The sequence below is a fragment of the Postia placenta genome (assembly GCF_002117355.1).
Source record: "Postia placenta MAD-698-R-SB12 unplaced genomic scaffold POSPLAscaffold_19, whole genome shotgun sequence".
NCBI classification, from domain to species: domain Eukaryota; kingdom Fungi; phylum Basidiomycota; class Agaricomycetes; order Polyporales; family Adustoporiaceae; genus Rhodonia; species Rhodonia placenta.
In genome coordinates this window covers 776150-800791 of record NW_020169850.1, presented here as the reverse complement: position 1 = coordinate 800791, position 24642 = coordinate 776150, and the positions used below count along the sequence as shown (strand labels likewise).

Genomic DNA, 24642 nt, shown 5'->3' with positions numbered 1-24642 from the left:
GAGGACTATGCCGCCCAAACGTAAGGATAATAGCGATGCTGGCGACGAGCCTACCGCGCGAGAGAGGAAGAAGCAAAAGACCGCCATCGCGCGCACGATCGCCGTACAACCGACTGCGTCTAGTTCAACGAGCGGAAGCAACCCAGTGGCTGGCCCATCGAAATCGGTACGCTTCGACAGTGAGTAGCCACCGTTCCTATGCTATCAATAAGTGGGTCGCCAACGGTAATGCACAGGCATGCAAGGTCTTCCAGGCTCACTTGACGTAGAGCGATTCGCGGAGGTTTGTTAAACTAAGCATACTTGCTTTATGTGTTCTGAAGTACTGTCTCTGTTAGGCTCGCGCTTTTGAGATGAAGGCAATGCATGACGCAATGCAGAGTGCACGGTCCGTGCCACATGTCTCAATTTAATACCACTTGTACTCATAGTCTCGTTCAGATCAAATTCGACTCAAAGGGCTTGGCAACAACTCCCCCGACACCTGCGCCGCAGAGCTGCTAGCCACGATGTTCGTCGCGTGCCTTTACGACTACGAGACAAGGCTCGCGCTGAAGTAATGACTTGTCAATATGCGTGCTATCTACGTACTGAGTATATGGCGGCAGATGGACTCTGTCCATAAGAAGCATAAAAAGCCACAGCAAGGAAAGGGAAAGCGCATCAAGCGCACTGAACAACTGTTGAAACGCCAACGTGAGCTTCCAGTTTGTCATAATCATGACCTGGCTTGGACAAATATTCGATCTAGGCGACAAGACATGGTTGGAGACGCATATATGGCATGCAAAACGGATGAAAATGGAAAGTATATGGGGCTATCGATTGGTGAGAATGCACCTAAATCTGGCCGAATAGATATTCTGACCCGCAGTGAGTACAGGCTATTGAACCTACCGAGAAGTCATTCCGACCGTCACATCGTGCCTCAGTTCACGGGTCTATATTGCATGATGCATCTTACTTTGCACTGATTGAACTGAAGGGCCCAGAAGATATTATTCGAGCAGTCTTAGACAGCTGCTGTGATTGCCAGGGCCCAAGTGTTGGGGCGAAGAGGTGTTGTCACTCCTAGTTTCAGATAACGTTGCCCTAATCATGCCAATCAGATCCTTGTCTGGAGCCCGGGCATGCGATACCCACATTTACAGATATGGAACCTATCCCTTCAATCTGATTGCACCGGCCACAGTTCTTTGGAGACCGACGTGTCCTTTCAACGAAGACCCGGTTGGATCGCTCTTCCAAAAGCCATCCGACGCGGCACAGCCTGCATCCGAAGAAGCGACGAGCAAACGGAAGCGCAAGGGCAAGAAAAAAGCATCCGACCAGAATGTGGACTCGAAGTGGCCTCCTAACCGCACAGTGTGGATCCGCGTACACCCTGCTGTAACGTCGGAAGTGCATGTAGCGCTGCGTACAGCCGCATCGTTTGCTCTCGACACGCTGGGGAAAATTACTGGGCGTCCCGAGTGTAAGGTTGACATCGCCGATTTGCGCGGAGGTGTCAACGTGTTCGAGATCATGGGTCCCAAGTCAAGCCAGGTCATCAAGGGGGCTCTGAAACCGGTGCAGCACAAGTGGCGAGGCGACTTCAACAAGGTATGCAGCTTTCAGTATTTGAGGCCGGACAAGCACTCACACTTTCGGAGTAGTTCTGGCAAGCGTTAGATCAGGTCCAAACTACAGGATCGCTGCCTCGCGGAATGGTGATTGGATTCACCGTACAGGATCCCCGTTTGGAGTATGTCACCATTTCATTCCCGTAAAATTGCGCTCACACTGCATTATATCCTTGCTCCAGTTTTCCTCCGAAGAACACCAAAGTCGATTTACAATCAGAGGGCCCATCCATATCGTCAACACCTGTGTTTCCAACTGCTGCACTTGCTCAGAGTGAGATATGGGAGGACAGCGTTCGGAACAAGCTGCACAAGCCTGTCTACAAGAAGAAGGACATAGACCAACGCAGATCTCAAGTGTGTATACGTTCATTAAGTTTGCTGAGTCACCTGTTTTTGAGTGCGTGACGAGTAGAACCTGGTGCCTGGTACGAAGCTGCAGCCGACTGCTAAAGACAACACAATCCCCGTTCTCTTGATCCAGCGCTCAATTGAGAGCGCTTCCTCATCGATAGTGTCCTCATCTACTCACACTAGCGGCTCTCCGTCCCTGCACGGGTGGACTCTCGTCATCCCGGCTGGCTGGGCGATGACCTTCTTGTCCTCTTTGACGCATACAGGTACTCGTGTTGGTGGCCAGCGTGAGCGTCATACGCAGTCCTTCGAGGGTGGCTGTGCAAACTTTCCTCGTGACTATCCATGTACCGACGCGTATAATGAATACGCAAACGTGCGGGAAGAGATGGAAGAAGGTGCCTGGGAGCGTAAGCCGCCCGCAAAACGCGTGAATTACGAGAAGCTAGACACGCGCAGTCCTTGGAAAGCCGACTGGGAAGTAGTCCTAGGCCTCGAGGAGCCACCCTCACCAGAGACGGACTTCATCAGCGCACAAAGGGAGACACCTGTTCCACCCACCGAGCAAGCTGCGGAGAAAAAGGTCCGGCCGTGGCTCCTGCGGGGCGCGGGTGTGCCCGCGATGTTGCAGAACTTGTCGTCGATGTTTAATCCCGGTGCGGGACTGCTGGATTTCATCAATCAGGCGCGCGTCAAACGCGGACTAGACCCATTGAAGACCGGGACGCGGACAGACGAGTTGTGGCAGAGCGCACTCATCACTGTCAGAGTCATTCTCTGTGGGCGAGGGAACCCGGAGGATCTGGCCATGATCTACGCCCTCGACGACGCGGAGGCAAAGAAGTGGCACGATGCCGAAGCCAGGAGGCAGCAAGGTGCCACTTCCTTGTTGGACGAAGGGGAAGATGACACTCAGGTCCGTCACCCTGCTTCGCTTGTGTGTTCATTGATTCGACTGCTGTCCTCAGTCCTCGACGTCGCTGCCCGCTCCAAAATCGATCATCGGGTATGTCACAACTGGCCACTACTCGCTTGCGCGAGGAACAGGTCATGCGGTAGGTGCGATCCCCGTTCGTCAACTATTCGAGCTTTGGCAACAGGCTGAGAGGTGTGTACTATACTCGATATCCGTGAGCTGGCCTTACCCCGCTTCTCAGACTCCACACTGGGTCTTCCTGGCTTGTCAAGATCCGCGATCGAGGGGACAATATCTGCAGGGTAGCACGCATTGAGATGCTTGGAGATTGATTTGGTCGTCACTAATGCAGATGAGACTTGAACGTCCTGGTCTATGATGCTACAATATAATGCACAGAGATACAATGCCACAGTCAAAGCGGGTGCGGAAAGCGAGTGAGACATATGCTACGATGTGCAGGGGACCATAGTAGGCAGAGAGTGGGGCAGAACAGAAAGCACGAGCGACGTCCATTCAGCTGATCTTCCATCGCTCCACTGCGGCCTGTATTAGGCGCGACATATCCTCCTTGGCCTGCTTCTTCGCGCTGTCCGTGATGCCATCTAGGGCGTCCAGCTCCTCAGGAGATGTCCGCAAAGGATCAAACTCGAGGACGTGGCCATCCTTTGTGGGCACGGACACGAGCGCAGACAGTGTCAGCAAAGGGTTCTTCGGCGTCGTGTTGGGCGCTGTGGCGCCGTTCGGCGGGTGAGTATTGCGGGTTGGCATAAACCCGTTCGTGCTTGTGTGTGAATTCGAGCGAGAGTGTGTGGCGTGCGACGTATGTGAGAGACCCAGCGTACTGGACTGTGAATTTGTCCGTGAGTGTAGGCCGTTTAATGACGGCGCTGGATGTGATGAAGACGGGTGAATGATGATGCTGTTCTTCTTTCTTATAGACTTGCTGCCGAGCATTGGCAGCTCCGAGCCGCTACCGTCACTGTCGGAGAAGTCATCGCCATCTTCGGCGACGGTGCGCAGGTAGCCCTTGAGCCCCATCTGGAACGGGTTCGCAAGGGGCGAGCCGTTGACGCTAAGCATGCTCTCGTCCCTGCGGGGCCAGCGCGGTTGTGGAGGGAGCGATGGGTTGAATATTGACGAGGATGGCGGGCGGATGGGCCGTGATGCATGTGCAGCATGGGGGAGTTTGGACGGAGACACAAGTTTGCTGGGAGAGGCCGGGCGTGAGGGCGGCCGAGGGAAGAGTGGGGTCTTCATCGCTGCTTTGTGCGGGCTGGGTGACATCATGCCTGTTGACGGTATGCGCTGCATTGTGCGTATCTGTGGAGATCCGAGTCATGAGGAGAGGGTCGAGGTAGGACGAACGCCCGCCTTACCGTGCCAGGTGTCCTAGGTATTGCGAACCGTGGTCTTTGTGCTGCACCCTGGCCGTTCGAAGGCCCGGGTCTCTTCTTTGGCGTAGCAATCATTGTCCGGGCTGCGTTCAATGTGAGAGGGGTATCATCAAGAATGAACATGTACAAACCACTCTTCACGCCTCTCGAAGACTCTGCGTCGCGCAATGTACTCGGTCCTGCCACCGCACCGCCCTCTGTTTTCTCAAACGCGTCCTGAGAGGCGACCCATTTCCGCTTCCTCGTCCCCTTGTCGATGGCATTGTCTTCCGTGCCGAGGACCTCACGCTTAAGGCCTTTCACGCACTCTTGTACGTTACCATTGTACTTCGCAAAGTCCCTCAGCGTGATCTCACGCACGAGACGTGGCATGCGCAAAATGAGGCCTTCTTGGTGTCTCCGGAAGTTCTCGAGTGTATCGGCAAGCCATTCCTCGATTTGGCGCGTTCGGTGCTCGACTGCAGGGATTATGAAGCGTATTAGGGCAGTATACGGTATGCGGCTTACCTTCTAGGTCCAGGTTAGCTAGCAACTGCTTCTTCTCCTCTGTGGAGTATCGCCGTTTGGATGGCGAGTGTAGCATGGCCTGCGACAAGAATCAGTTGTAGTATACGACGTGTGCACAATGAGGCCGAGATCAGTGGAGGAGCTGAGCTTGTCTCGGGACGCGTCGAACAAAGTGAGAAGTGCCTTAAAGTGTCACGTGTCGTAAGTTCCGTTCACGAGGACAGGCATACATACACCGATTATGAGGCAAGATGGCCGAGCGGTCTAAGGCGCTGGAATCAGGAGGGTTTATCACATGATGAACTTAAATAATCCAGTCCGAAAGGGCGTGGGTTCAAATCCCACTCTTGTCATATATGTTTTTCATTTCATTGGATTTATTTTTCGTCATCTCATTAGAGCTTGATTGGTCGCGAAGGTTGGAAAATTGGATGGGATTACAGGAAGGCCAGCTTTGCATGGGTATGAATCTGCTAGGGGAATCTCGGGGACTTGCGGGGTGCGGGGTTCATCCCACGGGGCATCATGAGCAGTCCGGCAATCACGCGCCACCTGGGTTCCCTGCACCGATAATGCCGGCCGACTACCTTGTCTTTCCTCAGACTCAAGCTCCTACATTCAACCTGCCGTACGTGCAGCAGCGGCGTGTTGCCATCCCCGACCCAGTTCAGCGCTACTACTAGCCGACGATCGCTATATAACGGCGCGTCCTGGTTGATGTTACGCAAGTGCTCTCTCGCATCTGGGTCCCCGGCGAGGTATCATCTCTTATCGGTATGTTTTCTCTCTTCTTCGTTTTTTTTGGAGGGGCATAAGGCGGGCAGACAACTAACAATGGGTTAGCCTCTGCAGGCCGAGCCAGCGTATGGGGATTGCACCCATTCGTCCGGGAGGAAATGTCATTACGCACGACCGGTATAGACCGGACAGTGTGGGACTCCGCGTAACTAGCGTATACCCGCTAAAACCCCCCTAGTGTTAATCCAGTCGTCCGGGAGCTCAAGTTCGTCGAGGAGAGTGTCGCGCCAGGTGTCGAGGACGAGGCGCTTGCTCAGGGCCCGGCGACCATAGCGAGCTTTGTCAGTGAGGAGGCGGTGAGCCTGGCATTAATGACGTGGATCCACAGGCTGCGGGCCTCTTGCCACGTTCTCTTCTTCGTTCTGCTCAAGCAGTGTGCTAGGCGCGGTTCTTTGACTGCCAAATCTCTACGCACTACAGCTCGAAGGTATCTTGATGCCCCCATGCGCTACTACTTCATCTCGGGCAACTCTGCATGTCCGCACTCTCTACACATCTTTCGCGTCACTTTTACGCAGGAACCGGTCATACAAAAGAGCCGGGAATGTCTACGTTTATCTCGTCTCTGAGAGACTCCGTGTTGAGCTGTATTACCGCAAGGAAATGCCTTGTAGGTCCTTGCGACGTACGACGCATCAGTCGTTTCAATTGGCGCGACCGCAGTCTCTTACCTGAATAAGACCCGTGCCAGGACTTTACAGCAAAACCAATATTGCTAGACCTCCCTCGCAAAAAGTACAGATAGGCGGCATGGAGCATAGCGGCGCTCGTCACCTCGGGGGTGACGTGCCCTAATCCCTCAGAGATCTCAGTGCTGTTCACGGCAGCCGTATATAGTATGTGATTCACGCCGATGTCTCGATATTCGTCTGATTGTCGAGGTCTACATCGTCGCTCTCTACTTCCTTGATCTGACCATGAGTCATGGAGTCAGACATGTGTTATACAACAAATTCCTCCTGAGGAGGGATATATCGTTCATTACTGACACTGACGGCGAGAGCACGAGGGATTTACAGCGAGCGTTTACCTCACGATCCTCAGTAGCCCATCGGCTGCTCGTCGACGTGTCTATCCCACTGCCGGCTCCTGCCACGAGCTTCTGTTCCACTTTGCCGAGGTGTATACCTTGCGAGGGGAGGTCTATCAATATTGGTGTTGCTGTAACGAGGTTATGATGACCAGCCACGAGGAGACACTTTTTATTGATCCCTGACCGCAAATGGCACTGCTATTATGCGATTCACTGATCGCTGCGCCGTCATGGGAGTTTAGAGAAGGAAATGTCGGCTCTCACACGGGAGACCGGCTTCGGCCTTCCGTATTACAGAGCGTTCAGCAATAGACTGCGACTGAGACCACTTATTATCCGCTGCGTTCGCTGCTGGTTACTTCACTCATACATTCATGAATCGCTCGTTCCTGCTACAGTGGACAAAGGTGCAGTTCTCTGCAATGTCTCTCCCCTTAACGTATTATACCTTGTCGAGGAGCTACGGCAAATTGATTTTTGTTTGTGCTAGTTTTTCCAAGCGAGACTGCTGACCTCTGTCATATACAGCCATCTCGAGTGCTCATGTCGAAGTCACGCTCATTCAAGTCTTCTGCTCCAAAACGCTCAAACGCGCCTCCTCCTGGGTACGCAGAAGACCCCTCCGCCGGGCCTATGCTGCGCTACGAGGCGTCGCTGCCGCGGCTCCCCGTGCCCCCGCTCTCCTCCACGATCGCCAAGTACCTCGAGACTGCGGAGCCGCACCTCTCGCCCGCGCAATTTGCCGCGACACGCACGGCGGCGAAGGCGTTCCTCGACTCGGAGCAGTCAAAGGTGCTGCAGGCGCGCCTCGAGGAGCGCGCGCGCGACCCCAACGTCAAGAGCTGGCTGTCAGAGTGGTGGAACGATGCGGCATACATGGGCTACCGGGACCCGGTCGTGGTGTACGTGAGCTACTACTACGTGCATCTGGACGACCGGCGGCGGCCGAGTCAGGCGAAGCGTGCGGCGCAGCTGCTCAAGGCGATGCTGCCGTTCAGGTATCTGGTAGAGAGGTAAGCACTATGCGATTGTGTGCTAGGACGACTCAGTGACGATACTGTGTTCGCAGCAAGCAGCTGGAGCCGGAGAAGATCCGGGGGATGCCTCTGGCTATGGAGTCGTACGAATGGCTGTATGTTCACAGTCCATCTTTCGCGTGCCTCTGATAAACAAAACATGCCTCTAGTTTCCATTCGAGTCGTTACCCAGTGAAGCCCTCAGACAAAGCGCGGAAGTACGATCCCACGACGCACAACCACGTTGTGTTCGTCAGAAAGAACAAGTTCTTCAAGGTTCCCCTGGCAGACAAGAGTGGCCGGGAGCTATCTGCAGCAGAGCTTGAGGCACAGATCGAGAAGGTGATCGCGATGGCGGGACAGTGGAAGGCTGTTCCTGTGGGGGCGCTCACTAGCGAGAACAGAGATACGTGGACAGATGTGCGTCTGGGCAAACCTGCGCAGTGTTGCGGTATCTAACCTCTACATTCAGGCTCGCGATGCGCTGCTCGCCGCATCACCGGAGAACGCTGCGTCTCTCGAAGCGATCGAATCGGCGATGTTGATTGTCTGCCTGGACGACTTTGCACCCGTCACTCGCGAGGACGCCGGCTGGGGCTGCTGGGTGGGCGACGGGCGAAACCGGTTCTACGACAAGCATCAATGTGAGCCCCATAGTCTCGCGTTACCTGCTGCCTCTCAACTCCCATCATGCAGTGATTGTCTTCGAGAACGGCAAGTCCGGCTTCCTAGGCGAGCACTCGTGCATGGACGGCACACCGACCTTGCGGCTTAACGAGTTTATGCTCGCGTCCCTCGCGTCTGGCAAGGCCGACTTGGGCCCCGAGCGCACCGTGGACACCGCTAAGAACCTGGAGATCCCGACCGAGTTGACGTTCGCACTCGACGACAAGACGCACCAGTACATTAAGCAAGCGGAGTCCCACTTCGACGAGCTTGTCGGCAAGCACGACATGCACGTATGTCGCTACCGTCTTGCATAGGCATCACTGCCTCACCTCTCTTTGTTCCGCAGGTGTTGCATTATGAGGGCTACGGCAAGGAATATATCAAGAAGGCCAAGTCCTCTCCTGACGCATGGGCACAGCTCGTCAAGCAGCTCGCGTTCCACAAGATGTACAACCGGCCAGGAGTCTGCTACGAGAGCGCGCAGACGCGCAAGTACCAGCAGGGCCGCACGGAGACGATCCGCAGCGCAAGCAACGAGAGCAAGGCGTGGGCGGAAGCCATGCTGAACCCTGACGAGACGGTACGGATCTTCGTTCTTCGACGCTCGTCGGCGAAGTTCGATTCTCATGTTCGCCGCAGGACGAGCACCGGGCTGCCCTGTTCCGCAAGGCTGTGACACGCCACCTGCAGTATGCCGCGTGGGCTGCTGACGGGCAAGGCGTCGACCGGCACTTGTTCGGTCTGAAGAAGACGCTCCGCGACGGGGAGCCGGTACCGCAGATCTATACAGATGAGGCGTTCTCCAAGACGAACCACTGGGAGCTGTCAACGTCCAATCTGTCCTCACCCGTCCTTGACGGGTGGGGATACGGAGAAGGTCTGTGACGGGGATGTTCCGAATACAATTGTGTGAAGCTGATGTTCTATCTAGTCGTGCCTGACGGATATGGGCTGTCGTACTCGATTGGCGACGACCATATTCGCTGGACGATCACCAGTTTGAAGAGGAGAACGGCGGAGCTCAAACACTACCTGGCGGAGGCCGCCACAGAGACGAAGGAGATGATGGAGAGGGCTGCCGCTGCTGAGGCCAAGAAGGCGAGCGAGGAGAAGCCCAAGTTGTAACATTATCAGTGTTCCGCGCACACAGTCTCATCATCTACGTCTCGAGCTTTTCCAATGCTATCTCCAGGATTTATCAATGTTGTCGTCATCGTTGACCGAGTAAGTCGCATAGTGGGCAGGAACCTTAGTCAGTAGAGCACAAACAGGTCCGCCATGAACTCACAATTTGTGGCTTACCCCGCTCAGAAGAGTGTGCCACTAGGAGCTATGTCAGTTCATTACGGACGGTACTCAAAATAGAGCTTCAGCTGTTTCCTATCGCTTCTGGATTAACAGCAGCTTGAAAACACGCAGAAGCGCCGGAGGCTGAGCGGCTACCAAACCAGGAAGGCAAGTAAGTTCGTGAGGGTGTACTTTGAACTTTACTTCCTTGCAGTCTTTCAACGACCCGAATCAGCCTTGATACTAGCAGAGCTTTGGAATATGTGCGGCCACACGCTTTCTGCACCATCAGCAACGTGACAGTATTAAGATGACCCGGATAAGCTGCAGGTGTGTTGTCGACTCGCCAAAACTGAATGAATGTAGGTCGAAGGAAGACAATGGTTCGGACTACGTCCCTATCTCGGCCATCTCCCCGCCCTTCTACAATTCTAAGGGGAATTATTGGGCTTTTGTGTGCTGTCAGATAGTGTATGATTGGATGTTAGGAAGTTTGCCTGAGCTCCGAGACGAACATGGTAATTTCACAGAAGGTCACTGCCGACCGGTGCCATACAGCCGTAGATCTTCCATATTGAATTCGGTACGCGTCGTAACGAGGCGGGGGCCTGTTGTACTCAGTACTCATGCGCACGGGCCTCGTCTCCACACATGGGCAGATCTTCTGGCTAGGGTTGCACGCTGACCAAGAACTCATTGCATCCTCGTGCTTATTGCGATATTGTGTATAAAACTAACAATATGCAGGCTATGGCGCGCTCAGTCTCACTGCAATGGGGGTCGACGTTCAACTCAGTGGTACGTTCACTATCGTAAACTATTCCTATAAGACACGTCTACGGCTTCAGAGCGACAAGAATGAAGACGCGCCAGTGACTTGTATGAGAGCGGCAGCAGATGACCCTGTCGCTGACATGGAAAAGGTCTGTCCTGTCTTCATAGGCATCTATCCTTTACTGAACAGTGCGCACTTCTGGATGTGATTAGTGGGAGCTGAAAGCGGGGGAAGGAGGCTACCACAGAATTTCTGATAGCAACTCTCAGATTGTCACCACCACATTTCCTCCCAAGGCAGAGAAGGAGATCTTCGGGCGAGTTCCAAACTCAGAAGCCTCAACATGGTGGATTGTGGATGATGTATCAGAAAAACATGGGCAGGATACCTATGTGTACGTTCGCCGAATTCACCAACATTGAAATGGGGAAAAGCTGATTCTTGATCGCAGGATACGGGCGACCTCTAGGACGAGTCTTTGTTGGAGCCTCACATCCGGAGAGGACGAGACTCCAGTAACGTTTTGTTTCGCTATTTCCTGTCGCGTCGTCCTCACTCGATTCAAAGGTGTATCTGCAAGAGTTTAAACAGGCGACCCAGAATGTATGGAAGGTCAGTTCAGCTCCATGTTTCCTGTTGCATCATTATAGCATGCTGATGGTTCAACAAATTACACGTGTCGCTCCTAGATTGTCCGTGTTCCCGAGTCCCATACGACCGATCAATCATACACTCGAACGCTGGATGCCGGCACGGAATCTTCCGTATCCAAGCCAGCACCTCAAGGTCGTGGTCCGAGACATCATGCGCATAGGGGTTTAGAGGACAATCGCGCTGACGATTTTACCTCGTCACCTACTCCCGGAAGCCCCATGGACAGCCGTCCGGGCACGCCAAGGCGTTCGACCACGGACCCGACCCCGTCCGCAGGATTTGACTCACGACGACCTCCTGGAACTGAGGTTTCAGCATATTGTGAGCCGATCGTCCAGCAACGTCCAATGTGGAGCTCGAGTAATGAGTCGAATTGCGCTCTCGAAACTCAAAGGCGGTCTCCGTCGTTGACAGGAAAGGGCAACACCTCTTTCAGCGCGCCTGTCATGTCTAAAGACTCAGACGACTACTCCCGTGACGTCAGGCGTGATGGACCGGAGCTCACGCGCGGCATGTCATACCCGGCCCCTGCGCGAAGTTCATTCAACGCACGCAAGACCGCCAAAGGCAAGTTTGCGGATGACACACAGAGTCCTGACGACCGCTACGTCGCTCAGAAGACAACATCGTGGCCACATCCATCGGATAGATCACCAAATCAGCCATCGCAGGTAGTATCCTAGAACAACATGTTGCACTTCGCGTATCTGACCACAATAACATAGACCTCCAATTTTTCAACTGTGCCGCAGCGCGGCATGAATATAGCACTGGAATCGAAGAATCCAAACTCAAATCTTGGTCGCACTGCTCAGTGGGGGGAGCCAGCTCCTGAGCTTGTAGACGCTGGCGATGTGCCTCTCACGTCGCTACCAGACCACACAGCGATAGGACGGCACAATAGCACCAACATTCCTTCTCATTCGTACGAATACGACTCGAGTCCAAGGATGCATCCCTCTTCCACTACCCTTCCGCGCCCTGCTATGCCTTCCTCCGGGGCACGGTACCCGGCGCGAGGGTCATCTCAACCTGACGATCCCACTATATCCCACGCAGGTTTTCGAACGTTTGCAAATCACGCGAATTTCGCCCAACTTGGCCGTTAATATGCATGCAGGTGAGTCCCTCCGATCTGTCTTTGTCCGAGGTGCGTGTGACGACGTCTTCGTCGGTTTTGTTATTAGTGTATGCTTGGTAGGCTGCACATATGTGTCGCCAAAGGAGGGGCTCTTTTGGATCTGATATAATCCATCGCACGTCCTGTATATACCACTGGAGTCATTGCATTTCCACTTTCTTGCTCACCCGCTAAGAATCCGATTTGAGCACTGCGTTATTTTTCAACAAGTCTCCCGTGACAGACATACACCACGGCTCCGAGATGGTTTATGCGTATCGTATCGTCATATGGAAACAGGGCAGAGCATACGTCCTGTGACCATTCCGCTGAGCATTGTCATAACAAGTTGCTTGGAAGAAAGGGGGCTCGACTCTCCAGCTGGCGCCTGGAGTATGGGATACTAGACATCAGCCAGAATAGGTAGATCACCGACATAGAAGCGTGAAGCTCAACATATAGATGGCCATTTATGGGAAAATAGCGGGCCGAAGTCTTTCAAGTCATGTGTGACTTCGACGATATTGGCCTCAAGCTCAGACACAATTACAGATTACAAGTCTAATGTTGCATAGCTCGTGACCGGACGTTTTCTTACGAAACGGCTTGATGCATAGTCAAGATTGTGTTACAAGGATGTGATTTCATCGTATCTTATGTCGAATGCTCAGCGACGAAATGTTTCCGAGACAAATGGATTTAAACATTTAAAGGTAACGCGAGAGGCTTTCATGTATATACTCAGAAGATACGCTGGCGTGCACACTCCGACATGTCAACAGGTCTCAACATCCTCAAGCCCTGATGAACTGCCACTGGTTGCGAGAGTCCGTGAAGGACGACGCAAGGACGACCTGTACAGCGTTCGCGTCAATGTTATACCAGACGTCCTATGGAAGACACCTACAGGGGTGTCGAGCTCATCGTCTGGCAGGCTCCAGCACAACTGAGAGTCAGATGGGGCGATACTGGGACATCAAAGCGATTGCAGATCAGTTGCACGTCAACCCATCCCTGGAGGTAGCTAACGTACGTGTACTGTCCCCTGACCCTCGTCTCTTGGATGGAGAATTGCTGGCCGTTGCGTCGACCAACGACCTCGTCGCCGGGCGACGAGCGGTGCCCACAGTTGGCGTACGACGCGTTGTCCTGGTTCTGGATGGTGTACTTGCCGTTACCGAGCTGTACGATGTTCCACTGCGTGCGCAAGGTGTCAGAGAGTAACGTTGATGTGAGAGCGCCGACTTACCCTCAGCGGGATAGTCCCCGTATGGTCCTCGGAGGTAGCTTGCACAGGAGAGCCATCGTTAGGGTCAGGCAGCTGCAGCTGGTTCTTGCTGCGAATGTTCTGGATAATGTAGCGACCAGTTGGAATCGGCATGATGAACAATGGGAGAACTTGGTGAGGAGCTTGTGGTGCTGGGAGCTCATACGGCCAGTCGGACGATGTTTTATATTCTCTGAAAGCAGCATGGATCGTCTTGGACTGCAATGGATGGAAGCGTGCTGGATAAGCTCAAGACACCACACAGCAATCAAAGAAGCCCTCCTACAATCTGTATGCACAGCTGATCCTCTTCTATCTGATATTGATATTGAATGCGGATATTGAATGCGGAGAACTTGGCTATCGCATTCTGGCCCCATGTGGTCTGCATATGAGCTCGGGACGGAGATTCGCAGCTTTTCTTTTGGCTGCAGACGTCCTGGTGAATGTAAAAGAGCGACTAGCGTCCTGCGTAGTGGTCGAGACTGGCCAGACGTGCCTGAAAGCGGATTGAGAATAGGTGGTAGTCTAGACGAGGCCTTCATTCTCCATGACCATTTCCACCGGTGGACTACGTCATGCAAGGTCCGGTGCCCAAGCGGTCGAGGCACCGTGCGCCAGCCCGAGAAGATCGATGGCATACATGTGCGATACATCCATCTGTTATGGACAGGAACGAAAGTTTCTGCTGTGAGCAAACTCTCAACATGTATAATTCAGGAGAGCTGATCTGAGGCAGAATACTGGCTACCGAGGACCTCTACCTGCAACGTGCAGGATGATCCCTCGAGGATCCTGCAATGCGCTCAGATCAAACCCGTGCTTGAGAAGAACCCAGAACCAACCACTTGGATAGGATTCATCTGCTCGCCATTCCTAAATCGCGACGGCGTCCAGCTTCTTTGAGCGCAAAATCTGGAACGGCTAGTGATCAGCGTAGACTTCTCAGATATACTAGACTGAACTTAGTCCGCCAACACGCTCTGCCTGTGATAGAAAGCAGCACTGAATCAGGCGCAATGTCGAGATGTGAGCGGCACTCAACAATGCTGCAATCACACATTCTTCCGGCACGCCGTGACTGGTTTACAGGGCCCAGCATTCACATCTCATGTCGGAGGTGATTCATCTACGTGGAATGCTGTCAGACCGTGAACAGTGAACGACTTAAGTGCAGCAGCCGGGGTCCACGGCAGCGCCTTTCTCATTTTTCTATGGGTTGAAGAGCTATATCAAGATATGGATAGGGGGTAGCGTCGATACATAAATATGTTTCTGAATATGTTGTGCACATTGATGACCTCTTTTGTTATTGGCATGACGGGACGGCATAGGTTAATGTTTGTACTTTCAGTACAAAATGAGACATATAAGTAGTCACTCACTTAGATGAGCTCCTGACCACATTTGTGGTAGGACCTTCGCCGGACGGCGATGTAAAAGGGCTGACGCAAGTTTATAAGGTGTACACGGAGCTTCTTATCCGAGAGCGAAGTCTCTTTATGTGACGGGCGTGGAGATACATATATAAAAAGCATCCTAAACTTTTAGTGCCTGTGTTGAAGACTGTCGTAGCCAGTGATAGCCTGCCCTCATTGTAACGTTTGTAATGGCATATTGTAGATTACAAGCTCGTCCAGTCAAAATTAGCGAGAACTGAAACTGCACTAGCTTGAATGAAGCGAGAGAGACATGGCGAGGACAGAGATAGACAGTACAGTAGAAGTCAGACGAATCGCCATTTACCGTCCATAGCTAGCTACAGACCTGTGGGTGAAGGAAGGCGATAAAGCGCTTATTCCTGACACAACGGCGCGCTAAGGTGGCGTCGAGCGCTTGACGTCTCCTTTCACTCAAATGGCCAAGTCGATTACAGGTCCTCAAGTTCATTCGGCCCTCAGGGCCCCACGGATGTTCTTGGGAAAAATCAGTCAAAGGAAGCACTTATATGAGATCGTTAAAGCATTCGTGGAGCCTATTGGTTCGCGCCATACCGGCTGCAGCATACTGGCCCCAAAGGCGGCTTGCACTGCTTGGTTCATGTAGCACGGGCGACCGGTGCTAGCTATCTGACTAAGCAGGATGCTCCTGATTGATTTATGTGTCAGGCATTGAAGTACGTCTTGATGGTCATGCTGTGATGCGTCCCCCTTTATTTTTCCTCGTGTCGCGTCCGAGAGGCAGGTGCGATACACTCATCGCCCCGATTTTGACCATCAGGTGCAGATGCAGTCGCTGGGACGTCACCGTGACAATGTGAACGCGGACTTGATACGTGAGTACGTTCAATACTAGTCACGATCTCTGAAGTACTTCTGAAACCCCGTTCAATTTGCCTTAGATTCATGTGGACTTTTCCAGACTATTGCACCGACGTTCAAGCCGCATACACCAGATCATCATGCAGAAGAGTAGTAATGGTCGCTGCAACGATCTCGCTTACTGTAGGTGCCGGCGGTAATTCCAATATGTTGCACCCATGATTCTGCGCTTATCACATAGGTTTGTACGGTACGTCTTAAAGAAAACAATCCCGGAGATTTCAAGCTCTCAGTGGATGCTCTGGCGTGAGCGATAACGTGAACGCACGCAGGTTGCCACCTATTCTGTATTTGATTTGGTAAACCGGTCTGAGCGTAGCAACTGAATCTAGTGACACTCATCTTCTCGGAGTTGACCACACTATAAAACCCGCGTCACACCTATATTCATTTACCGAATGATTCAGGACGCTGACATGAAGGCTGACGACAAATCCCACTATGAGCCGATATCATCCCCGCCGCTAGCCTCATAGAGATGGGCACCATACTTTTCAACATATGTAGAGTGCCAACTGAGGACAGCCCCTTATCTGTACGAAATCGAACACGAAACTGCCCGTGGACATAACAAGAGGTGTCGTGTGCGCTTTTGGTTCTCTTGTGAGCCTCGCCCATTCTAATTGCATTTCGACCGCTTGGTAGCTGCAAGCGGAGTCTGGCTGGAGACGACCTGTACGTTGGCCCTTCAGGCTGAACCCACGTGGCCTCAATCAAAATTAGAGGAAATTCTCCAGTGTTTTACAGCCCTCTTCGCCACACCTCTGCCCCAACGGCGAAGACCGGATGTCTGTGAGGTCATGTTCGGAACAGTTTTCTATTGCGTCATCGTCATATTACGTCGCAACTCCACACTTTCTCATAATTTATGTGATGTTCGAATCAGGTTGGAAGATGAAGCACAGCTGAGACATATCCATGGCAAGTCAGTCGTGCGATTACATACAAGCTAGACTGTCCGTCATTGGCATGGCAGTGTATCTATTCAGCTCCTGACTTGAGTGATCCTTCGACTATCATATTTCAAGGCTTGCTACTACCCAGGGTAGGTGTCGCGGAAGAGACAGAAAGCTACGACTGCATTCGGTGGGCTGCCGCTTCGTGAGATGGATCTCAGCATCTGACACCCATTTACAGACCGCTGATTCATGCTCCATCGATTGGTCCTCGTGTGCGTCGTCGTCTCGCTTTGGAGCATCGATTCTCACATCCATCGCTTGCCATTCAGGATGTATTCAAGAGATACTATTCAGATAAGAAGGAACTAGGTCATGGGTCATGCGGGGCCCGGCCTCATGGCGCATTGTGACTGTTGCTACAGACTGGAAGCATTCTCATCCCGGTGGCAATATAAGATCAAGACCGCATCCTGTAAGCGGCGTACTCCGGGTCTCTTTAACCCAATCATGCCTAACTCTATGGTCGTACTCAAAGGTACACATGTTATTGTCAACTATGAACACCGCACTCGCGTAAAATTGGAACATGATAACGAACATAAATCAATCATCTGTTCGGGGTTCATTCTCAACGAACCTATCGTAGACGCGGAGAAGGTGAGTCCTTGACGTTATCCCTTTAGTTAGCCTCCGAGGAGAGCATTCTCGGGTAGTGGGTCCTCGAGGCAGCTGCACTAGGAATGCATCGGCTCAGAAACAAGAAACACTTGTCGTATATTACTGTAACAACGCCCGATGGAGCGCCTGGTACAGAATTAGTGTGCAAACCGCAAATGTTTACTCAAGCATGGTGGCGTCTCGAGAACCACGGAGAAAACGTATATGTGTGAGTACATTGGATTATGAACAGACTGTGATTTGACGCTACTTTAGCATACGGCATAGAACCACTGCAAATCTCTGTTGGAGTCTCGACTGTTCGAATGATGGTACACATGTACGATTTGTGCTTTAAAGCGCTCAGTCACACATGTTGACTTTTGCTCAGGTCTGCTTGACGGAGTTTCGAAATCAACATCGCCAATATTGGATGGTGCGCAATCCAGTTACTCCCACGGCATTGCTAGCAGCGGACTTGAGATACTGACATTTGGTACAGATCGTGCCCGAATCAGCGCCGTCTATCCCTCGTCCATCCGTTCCAGACACAGCATCCCTCGCATTGGATTCTCAGCATTCGCAGGATAGAGACTTCTTTGCTCCGCATACTCAATGCTATGGTTCAGGCCCAGAGAGTGGAGGAGGAGTTCACGACGATGACTACTTCGCGGCAGGCTCATAGTTATGCACACTTTGTCTCGTTGAAACTTTCGCAGTGGTGCTTGTATTCCGCTCATACCGGCACATATAGCGCAAGATAGCATTGTACGGTGGCTAGAAATTCTGGGTAAAGTTCAAATATAATGTCAAGATATGGTGATGAGAACATCGTAATCATGCCCCGATTCGTTGAGATACTTAACTACCACACGTGTTCCCGCTGACGTTGTACTAGAGATCTCCGGAAGCTGCTTCCACAACATCCCGTGCTGTGCGTGGCCTCCGTTGTAATAAAACGCGTGCCTTTGCGCAGCAGTCTCTTTGGGTGCGAGATTGACTAAAATATCGCACCATCTCTTGTAGTTGTGCACTCCCAGAGCCACAACGAAATGCTCTCCGCTTTCCTTATTCCTGTAACGCAACGTCCCTGATGTACCGCTGCCATCCATGGTGAGCTTCTGTATCCCATTGCGGCTTGACCATATCCCCCCATGCCAGACGGTCTTTTCGACAATATTGAAGCCTTTATCGGACTTGTTGTTGGTACGGACAGTGATGTTATATGCCATTCCTACGGATGTAAAATTAATCAGGTTTCGTGTTCCTATATATCCGTTCGCTAACCAAGAAAGGTACTGACGTAGTAATATGGCAGAGTGTCGCGACGTGATATTGTGTCGCAGCAGTAGGATAAGCCGCTGGATACTGATTTCATCTTCATTTCGTGACAAGTTCCCCAGTGTAAGGAATACTCACAATCTCTAGCAAGAGCGTCCAATGGAGGAGTCTTCCGTACACCTCACAGGACTCGGATATACAGAAGACGGGGCTATACTGACATCGGCGTGTACGGTGTATTATAGAGCACACATTCTATACACTGCCAAACTGCACGACACACGAGTATCACATGTGTCGTGTTCTGTTATGTGAGAAACATCGCGGTCGGAAGCTCTGAACCCAGTCAAAGCGGACAGCCCCGGGGCAAATGTAGCCGGACACAGATCCGTCCAGAATCAGTCTTCGCATGCCGGCCTGCTGACCCAATCGGTGCTTCTAAACCACACTCGACGATGGCTACCGGGCATATCATATCGAGAAAGGGTTCCGTCTAGACTTTCAAGGCGTCTTGCTGCTCGAAGTTGTCTTTTCAGCATCACGGGCGTCCAGTACGGGCGTCTAGAGTGTGAATACACCTGACCTCGACCCATGACGAAGTCTCGCTTTTCCCCGACTCCATGTCGGCAGTTTTGGACCACCTCATTCGCATACTAATGAAGTGAGCCATATTGGGACGACATAATCAAACCGGATCTCAAGTTTAAGTGATCTGGAACGACGGTTCGATACTCCCTTCTTTGATGTGTGGTCCATACCTCATGTTGTCGGCCACCCTGAGGTTGTCGACCACCATCACTAACTCGGCACCTGTTCAGTTCTTTTGGAAGTGGCCGCTTATTTTGTTTCGCCTTCTCAGACAGTAAATGAGTCTGAAACACCTGTCGCGTAAGAAAGTTCTTCGATTTTCCACATGCTCCCCCGTGCACTCTGGTCTCCGGTTCGGGCAGAATGCTCTATATATGACGTTGCGATAATGCATCCGCGCGGGCGAGACGATTAGAAGCGTCTTCGCGCGAGATTCTGCGATATCCAGCGGGAAGGTCAGTTCCCTGGCTTCGAATTTTTTGTCTCCCGCATACCGGCGTAGTATCAGCGGGATTCGTTCCAATAACTTTGACCCATAAAGCCGGCTCAGTAAGAACAACAATCTGGACACCCACTAGTAGGTCGCTCCTCTACTACTCCGAGGAGTACAGCATTGCATTGATAGACGTGGTTTTGCCATATCGACTCCGCTTACCTTAGGGATCCTCGGAATCTGTTGTAAGACCAGGCCAAGTTGCATCCCAAATAGTGGCCCGGGGATGCAAGTCCTGGTCAACGAAGTAGGCCTAGTGTCTTTGTCACTTCTTGGCCCATACACCACAAGGTCCATTGAGGCTCGAGTACTTCCTGGGAGTCGCATATTGGTGGGATCTGGTCCCGATTGAGGGCAATCACCGGTCGGGCTAGCTCTTCAGGTGTGTACCTATAGATTGCCCTGCATAATCTGCTAGTTCTACCACTCATATCGGGTTTTAGGTGTACCCAATGTGCAAGAAGCATTTCCTGTCACGGTTCAGTGACACGAGTTTGTTCGATGCACCTCGGAGCGTCATACTCACGGCAATTACAGGAACAGTGACCACTCATCACTGGCCGGCGTCAGAGGTGCTAGACTTAAAGGCTGCCTCTTGCCAGAAGACCGACCCACGGTTTGTAAGCCCGTCTTGAACACATCTCACCTGCAGACGATGACCATCCCTACTGGCCGCTACGTTATTCAGAACGTACGCAGCAAGAATCAGCTGCAGCTGCCTGACCCAAACGATGGGTCCCGTGTACAGGCCACTTCACAGGACACCACCGGCACAGGCCCGCTGAAGGTTGGGCATTATTATGTCTTGAGCCCATATAGCCTTCGTCTAACGGCTAAAGTGCGTAGTGGAACGTCGTGCAGCTTGGTAATGGCAAGTACACCATTCAAAACCAAACCCATGCGTCATATGCCTGTTGTGGTCCCCGTGCACCTCTTGGCGGTGAGGTTGTAGGTAAATACACCAGCCAACAGTTCATCATTCAAGAGACGAGGATCAGAGGCCATTACGCGTATGTAAACCTCCTTGCAATCACGAGATCCTATGAATCATAAGGCTATCTATCCCAGGATCTCTCCCTCTGATTCCCAGCTGTACTGGGGTCTGCCGGACGACGCGCTGGAGACTCCTGTGAGTTTTCTTATCTAGTTTTCTCAAGAACCAAAGCGAATCACGTTCAGGTTGGGCTTGCATCTACCTTCACTGACACTCGCAATCACTGGCAATTCATCAGTGCTTGAGTGTGACTTAGCACATCCAGCCTCTGTGAGCGGCTTAGGAGTATATTTTCCTGACGATAGCTGTGAATTCTCCACGTTTCGCGTCGTCTTGAAGTATTACATTGTTAGGAGCACAATTAACCCCAATTCTGCGTCATTGATGATTCCCACTACTCCATTCGAAGACGCACAACCGGACATAGGTCGTGCGATTCAGAGCAAGTTGTGTCAAGACCCTGAATAACAAGCGGCGCAGACACCTCTTCACATAACAGAGTCCCGGAGGGACTTAGATCTATGAGGCTCGCTAATGTGTGAAGGCAGTCTCCCTGACGACATCGTGTATGTGGATGAAGTTTCTAGTTTCTATATAAACACAGTCTCGGGCTGCGCCAGGAAAATATCGAAACATGATATTTATATCAGCTGTCGCGATTAGAAAGTCAATTTATGTGCGTGAAGGTCATCGGTTCTAGTTGTCAGCCCGGGTCTGTTCGAATCAGGCACCCAACGACGGGGTCCTCAGATGAATCTCAGCCACACGGCATTGCGGACTCAGAGCGGAGTAATCGCGGTGCCCTGGCATGCACCCAGCGGCGCCGATCAAGTGGTCTAGCGCACGCCTGACTCAACGCGGTATGGGCTCAGAAGTGTATATACTTCCATTCGCTATGCCCTGGCCACCCGATGGTTCTATAGCGCCCCGAGCGCACGTACATAGCCCGTGGTTTCCCACGCCCGCCTAATCTCACGTCGCAAACGCCTTGTTCGCCGCAAGCTACTAGTAGGACGGTCCCTTCATAGGTCGTGTCGAGGTCAAACGCCGAGTCAGTCATCACATGAATTATTAGTCTGATTTCAGTCAAATGAGAGCTTTCACAAAGTCCGCTAGTAATGCCGCAATCGAGACGATTCATATCGCTTCATTGATGGCAGGTAGCAGGGACGCAGAAGCCCCTCAAAACGCATGCGACCCGCAGTGTGGAATGCTAGCAGAATCGACATTGATGATTGATCGGTGACCACTTTACTGCGGCGTCGGAGCGCACTGAACCTGATACGCAGGACAGCGTCTAATGTGGTCCACAAATCCATTAGGTGAGTATTGTGTCTACCCGGACCCCCCAAGTCGGCAGGCGTGACCTGCCGCGAATCAGAGCAGTATTCCCGGTGTGTTCGCAATCCGATCAACACCTTTTGGCTCCTGGGCCAATCAGGCGAGAATGCCGACTTGGGGGGTCTGCCAACTGCCCAGGTAGGCATCGTAAATGTTTTGATGGGGCATGAACTGATGTGACGAAGCAGAGTGTTGACCCTAGTACTCACCACCTCGAGTTGCAATCAGAAATAAATTTTCCTGTGACATCTTGTTGGCGCAGATGTTGCACAAAGGAAAGCTTCGGTGCTTTCGTGCGAGTAAATTGCTAACTCGATCATACTTGTCGATGGAGCTCTGTATTGTTCCAGAACCATGGGCCCTTCCGTAAAAACTAATTCTAATCAGAGGTGACAACCTTATACGAGATACACTCGACCAAGTCAATTTGGCATTATCAATCGTTATGGATATCGTGGGTATTCTTTCGTACCATGTTTTTGGTGCGATATATAAGGATTGGTCCATTCCTGCGCACTAGGTCTGGCTTTCGCTGGACTTTGTGCCGTGCCGCGCATCTCTACCTACCCTAACGCCCATAGTTTTGACATGGTGGATGGGTTCGTCTCGCTAGCGAAAGGTATATACACCATTATCAACCTCGAACATGCCTCTCGGGTGAAGTTGCGTGACGCATCCGACCGCGAGTCCGCTATCAACTGTGCTAGATATGTCCTCGATGAACCCGTTCCGGAGGTGGAAAAGGTCAGTTCTGCGTGCTCCTGCACGCCAATTACTCACTATAATACGTTCAATTGAACAGTGGATCATTGAGCTCGGTAGTGGATATGGACATAGAATCAAGAACAAATTCCATAGCGTATACATCATCGGCAGACAGTACTTCCCACCTGGTTCTGAGGTGGTCAGCCACTCCGAAATAATCACATGGTGGCAAATTCAGTCTCACCAACTGCCGAGTGAGGTGGTGTACATGTATGTGAAGACGACTTAGTTGGAACCAGACTATTCAGACAACACTGAAGCATCCGTCCCCCAGGCTCGATACAGAACTTATGCTGGAGTCTTGAACAAATAGATGATGGCACGCCCGTATGTCAAACACCGCTATTCTCACAAAGATGCATGACTACTAATACTGACCTTGACTCGTTCTCCAGGTGTGTCTGAAAGAGTTCCAGAATCGGAACAGTCAAATGTGGAAGGCACGTATTTCTTTTCTGTAGACACCAGCGTGTTGCATTTGCTCAAGATTGCGTACAGCTTATTCCGGAAGTGGCACCAGACACCGCGAGCACGCAGGGCATCACTTTGCCGCCTAATCCGAGTATAGCCTGGGACCATGTGCACGACCAGGACTATTTTGCTCCACACACGGAATGCGACCACTCTGGCCCACAGCCTAGCGGAGGAGTAGGCAACAGCGATTACTTTGCACCAGGCTTGTAGTGTGTTTGTGATATTCTGGGTCTCCATATTTGCGCAGTCCAGGCTGATGAACGATCCGAGGCTATACGTTGATGTAGGGATCACTATACAGGACGCAATGACCACTGGCTCGCTAATTCGCGAGAATATAGTAATGAGGGCGATGTTGTAGATCCATACCACACCTACTCTAAGGGGCGGTCTGGGCATCAGAGATGGTAACATCAACATCGTAGTGCCACCCGGAATCGTCTTGGTACCCAGAATTGCTATAATGCACGTCCACACACCTCCCCGCAAGGCCCTTCCGCTGAATATTGTCCTGCTTTTTCCATTTCGCTTGATAGTGCACTGACGGGCCGTTGAACCACGACCGATGTTTGGCGGCCGCGGAGTCATTACGGGTGAGGTCCATCATGACATCGCACCATTTCCCATTGTTGTGGACCCCAACTGCGATAAGAAACGCTTCGCCCGTCTCTCTGTTCCTATACTGCAAAACTCCTGATGTACCACTGCCGTCGATACGGAGCAGCTGACATCCATTGCGGCTCGACCATGTTCCTTTATGCCAAACAGACTTCTCAACAATTCCGAAACCCACGTTTGATTGGTTTCTGGTGTGAACAGTTATCGTGTATGGCATTGCTTCATGATGAGTACATGTTAGCTTTCGTGCTTGCATCTATTAGCTTTCACTGACGACGTACCTTGAAGATTTCGGACCTCAGGTTCTCATCTAGAAAACAGTGACTGCAGGCCTATCTGTATCAAGACCGTCTCGTACTTGAGTAATTGCCTTCAATCGGAAGTGAATATCTAGATGAAAGCTCACAAGCTTAAGGCTCAAGCGTCAGGCGTTGAAGTTCGATGATGTAGGTGAACATCCCCTTTCGACATGCACAGACCTCGATTTATAGGTTACTCCTGCATCAAAGATCAGTAACTCTATTTTTTGATGTAGTGAGTCTAGTAGGCCGAGCGCTTGGCCAAAGGAAATGATGTTCGGATGAATACTTGATAGTGAGGACATTGGTCTTACGCTTCTTCTAGTTCTCCATTGTTCCAGGAATGCGTCGCGTGGGATCTTTAGGAACACTATTCCAAGTTACGAGAATGTGGTTAGGGAACTTTCCAGCAGTCTCGCGCATGATGGACCACAAACGATGTAGAGCAATATGATAACAACGTGGTCCCTGTGATTCACCGTAACTAACACCGTCTA

The 24642-nt window shown here is 51.8% G+C and overlaps 11 protein-coding genes and 1 non-coding gene across 12 annotated transcripts; 8 read left to right on the top strand and 4 right to left on the bottom strand.

The window, feature by feature from the left end:
• Window positions 1–7: 7 nt before the first annotated feature.
• POSPLADRAFT_1157483 (hypothetical protein) lies at window positions 8–625 on the top strand (the record flags this gene model as incomplete). Its single annotated transcript, XM_024487192.1, has 3 exons — window positions 8–166; window positions 339–388; window positions 442–625. 3 exons carry the CDS (start codon window positions 8–10, stop codon window positions 623–625), a joined length of 393 nt encoding a protein of 130 aa, XP_024334107.1.
• A 95-nt stretch (window positions 626–720) lies between these two features.
• POSPLADRAFT_1157321 (hypothetical protein) lies at window positions 721–3224 on the top strand (the record flags this gene model as incomplete). The annotated part of the gene is made up of 7 exons (XM_024487169.1): window positions 721–808; window positions 859–873; window positions 1193–1602; window positions 1656–1744; window positions 2436–2892; window positions 2945–3084; window positions 3134–3224. The coding sequence occupies 7 exons, from the start codon at window positions 721–723 to the stop codon at window positions 3222–3224; spliced, it is 1290 nt and encodes a 429-aa protein (XP_024334106.1).
• Window positions 3225–3408: 184 nt separating this feature from the next.
• POSPLADRAFT_1157284 (hypothetical protein) lies at window positions 3409–4872 on the bottom strand (the record flags this gene model as incomplete). The annotated part of the gene is made up of 3 exons (XM_024487161.1): window positions 3409–4102; window positions 4300–4747; window positions 4797–4872. 3 exons carry the CDS (start codon window positions 4870–4872, stop codon window positions 3409–3411), a joined length of 1218 nt encoding a protein of 405 aa, XP_024334105.1.
• Window positions 4873–5041: 169 nt separating this feature from the next.
• POSPLADRAFT_t160 lies at window positions 5042–5149 on the top strand. Its single transcript has one exon. It is a non-coding gene; the product is annotated as a tRNA-Leu (tRNA).
• Window positions 5150–5368: 219 nt separating this feature from the next.
• Window positions 5369–9517, top strand: POSPLADRAFT_1076435 (hypothetical protein; the record flags this gene model as incomplete). Its single annotated transcript, XM_024482918.1, has 10 exons — window positions 5369–5424; window positions 5773–5890; window positions 7156–7640; window positions 7697–7759; window positions 7814–8063; window positions 8116–8287; window positions 8340–8602; window positions 8659–8892; window positions 8952–9189; window positions 9244–9517. The coding sequence occupies 10 exons, from the start codon at window positions 5369–5371 to the stop codon at window positions 9435–9437; spliced, it is 2073 nt and encodes a 690-aa protein (XP_024334104.1). The 3' UTR covers window positions 9438–9517.
• Window positions 9518–10513: 996 nt separating this feature from the next.
• Window positions 10514–12137, top strand: POSPLADRAFT_1061997 (hypothetical protein; the record flags this gene model as incomplete). The annotated part of the gene is made up of 6 exons (XM_024481466.1): window positions 10514–10522; window positions 10587–10768; window positions 10826–10889; window positions 10942–10986; window positions 11064–11699; window positions 11754–12137. 6 exons carry the CDS (start codon window positions 10514–10516, stop codon window positions 12135–12137), a joined length of 1320 nt encoding a protein of 439 aa, XP_024334103.1.
• Window positions 12138–12812: 675 nt separating this feature from the next.
• Window positions 12813–13543, bottom strand: POSPLADRAFT_1041779 (hypothetical protein). The gene is made up of 4 exons (XM_024477974.1): window positions 13398–13543; window positions 13182–13345; window positions 13056–13116; window positions 12813–13002 (listed from the first exon to the last, which is right to left on the bottom strand). Exons 1-4 carry the CDS (start codon window positions 13527–13529, stop codon window positions 12943–12945), a joined length of 417 nt encoding a protein of 138 aa, XP_024334102.1. The 5' UTR covers window positions 13530–13543; the 3' UTR covers window positions 12813–12942.
• Window positions 13544–16382: 2839 nt separating this feature from the next.
• On the top strand, window positions 16383–17977 carry POSPLADRAFT_1157541 (hypothetical protein; the record flags this gene model as incomplete). Its single annotated transcript, XM_024487203.1, has 8 exons — window positions 16383–16411; window positions 16623–16661; window positions 16765–16781; window positions 17171–17292; window positions 17349–17521; window positions 17569–17632; window positions 17684–17728; window positions 17795–17977. Coding segments are annotated over 8 exons (672 nt in total), but the record flags the coding sequence as incomplete, so codon positions are not given.
• A 124-nt stretch (window positions 17978–18101) lies between these two features.
• Window positions 18102–18524, bottom strand: POSPLADRAFT_1157591 (hypothetical protein; the record flags this gene model as incomplete). The annotated part of the gene is made up of 1 exon (XM_024487212.1): window positions 18102–18524. The coding sequence occupies one exon, from the start codon at window positions 18522–18524 to the stop codon at window positions 18102–18104; it is 423 nt and encodes a 140-aa protein (XP_024334100.1).
• A 1582-nt stretch (window positions 18525–20106) lies between these two features.
• Window positions 20107–20893, top strand: POSPLADRAFT_1157348 (hypothetical protein; the record flags this gene model as incomplete). Its single annotated transcript, XM_024487175.1, has 6 exons — window positions 20107–20274; window positions 20307–20492; window positions 20516–20606; window positions 20627–20664; window positions 20745–20783; window positions 20834–20893. The coding sequence occupies 6 exons, from the start codon at window positions 20107–20109 to the stop codon at window positions 20891–20893; spliced, it is 582 nt and encodes a 193-aa protein (XP_024334099.1).
• Window positions 20894–22526: 1633 nt separating this feature from the next.
• Window positions 22527–23465, top strand: POSPLADRAFT_1041778 (hypothetical protein). The gene is made up of 5 exons (XM_024477973.1): window positions 22527–22733; window positions 22792–22964; window positions 23015–23081; window positions 23150–23194; window positions 23253–23465. Exons 1-5 carry the CDS (start codon window positions 22578–22580, stop codon window positions 23436–23438), a joined length of 627 nt encoding a protein of 208 aa, XP_024334098.1. The 5' UTR covers window positions 22527–22577; the 3' UTR covers window positions 23439–23465.
• A 142-nt stretch (window positions 23466–23607) lies between these two features.
• On the bottom strand, window positions 23608–24063 carry POSPLADRAFT_1157656 (hypothetical protein; the record flags this gene model as incomplete). Its single annotated transcript, XM_024487223.1, has 1 exon — window positions 23608–24063. One exon carries the CDS (start codon window positions 24061–24063, stop codon window positions 23608–23610), a length of 456 nt encoding a protein of 151 aa, XP_024334097.1.
• Between the last annotated feature and the right edge of the window lie 579 nt (window positions 24064–24642).

Coding starts and splice junctions, on each gene's coding strand:
- POSPLADRAFT_1041779 (XM_024477974.1), bottom strand. CDS start 13,529: ATGCCGATTCCAACTGGTCGCTACATTATCCAGAACATTCGCAGCAAG. Junction 13,346..13,397: donor CGGGGACTATCCCGCTGAGG/GTAAGTCGGCGC, acceptor TTGCGCACGCAG/TGGAACATCGTACAGCTCGG. Junction 13,117..13,181: donor AGGGTCAGGGGACAGTACAC/GTACGTTAGCTA, acceptor TTGATGTCCCAG/TATCGCCCCATCTGACTCTC.
- POSPLADRAFT_1041778 (XM_024477973.1), top strand. CDS start 22,578: ATGGTGGATGGGTTCGTCTCGCTAGCGAAAGGTATATACACCATTATC. Junction 22,734..22,791: donor CCGTTCCGGAGGTGGAAAAG/GTCAGTTCTGCG, acceptor TCAATTGAACAG/TGGATCATTGAGCTCGGTAG. Junction 23,082..23,149: donor AAATAGATGATGGCACGCCC/GTATGTCAAACA, acceptor CTCGTTCTCCAG/GTGTGTCTGAAAGAGTTCCA.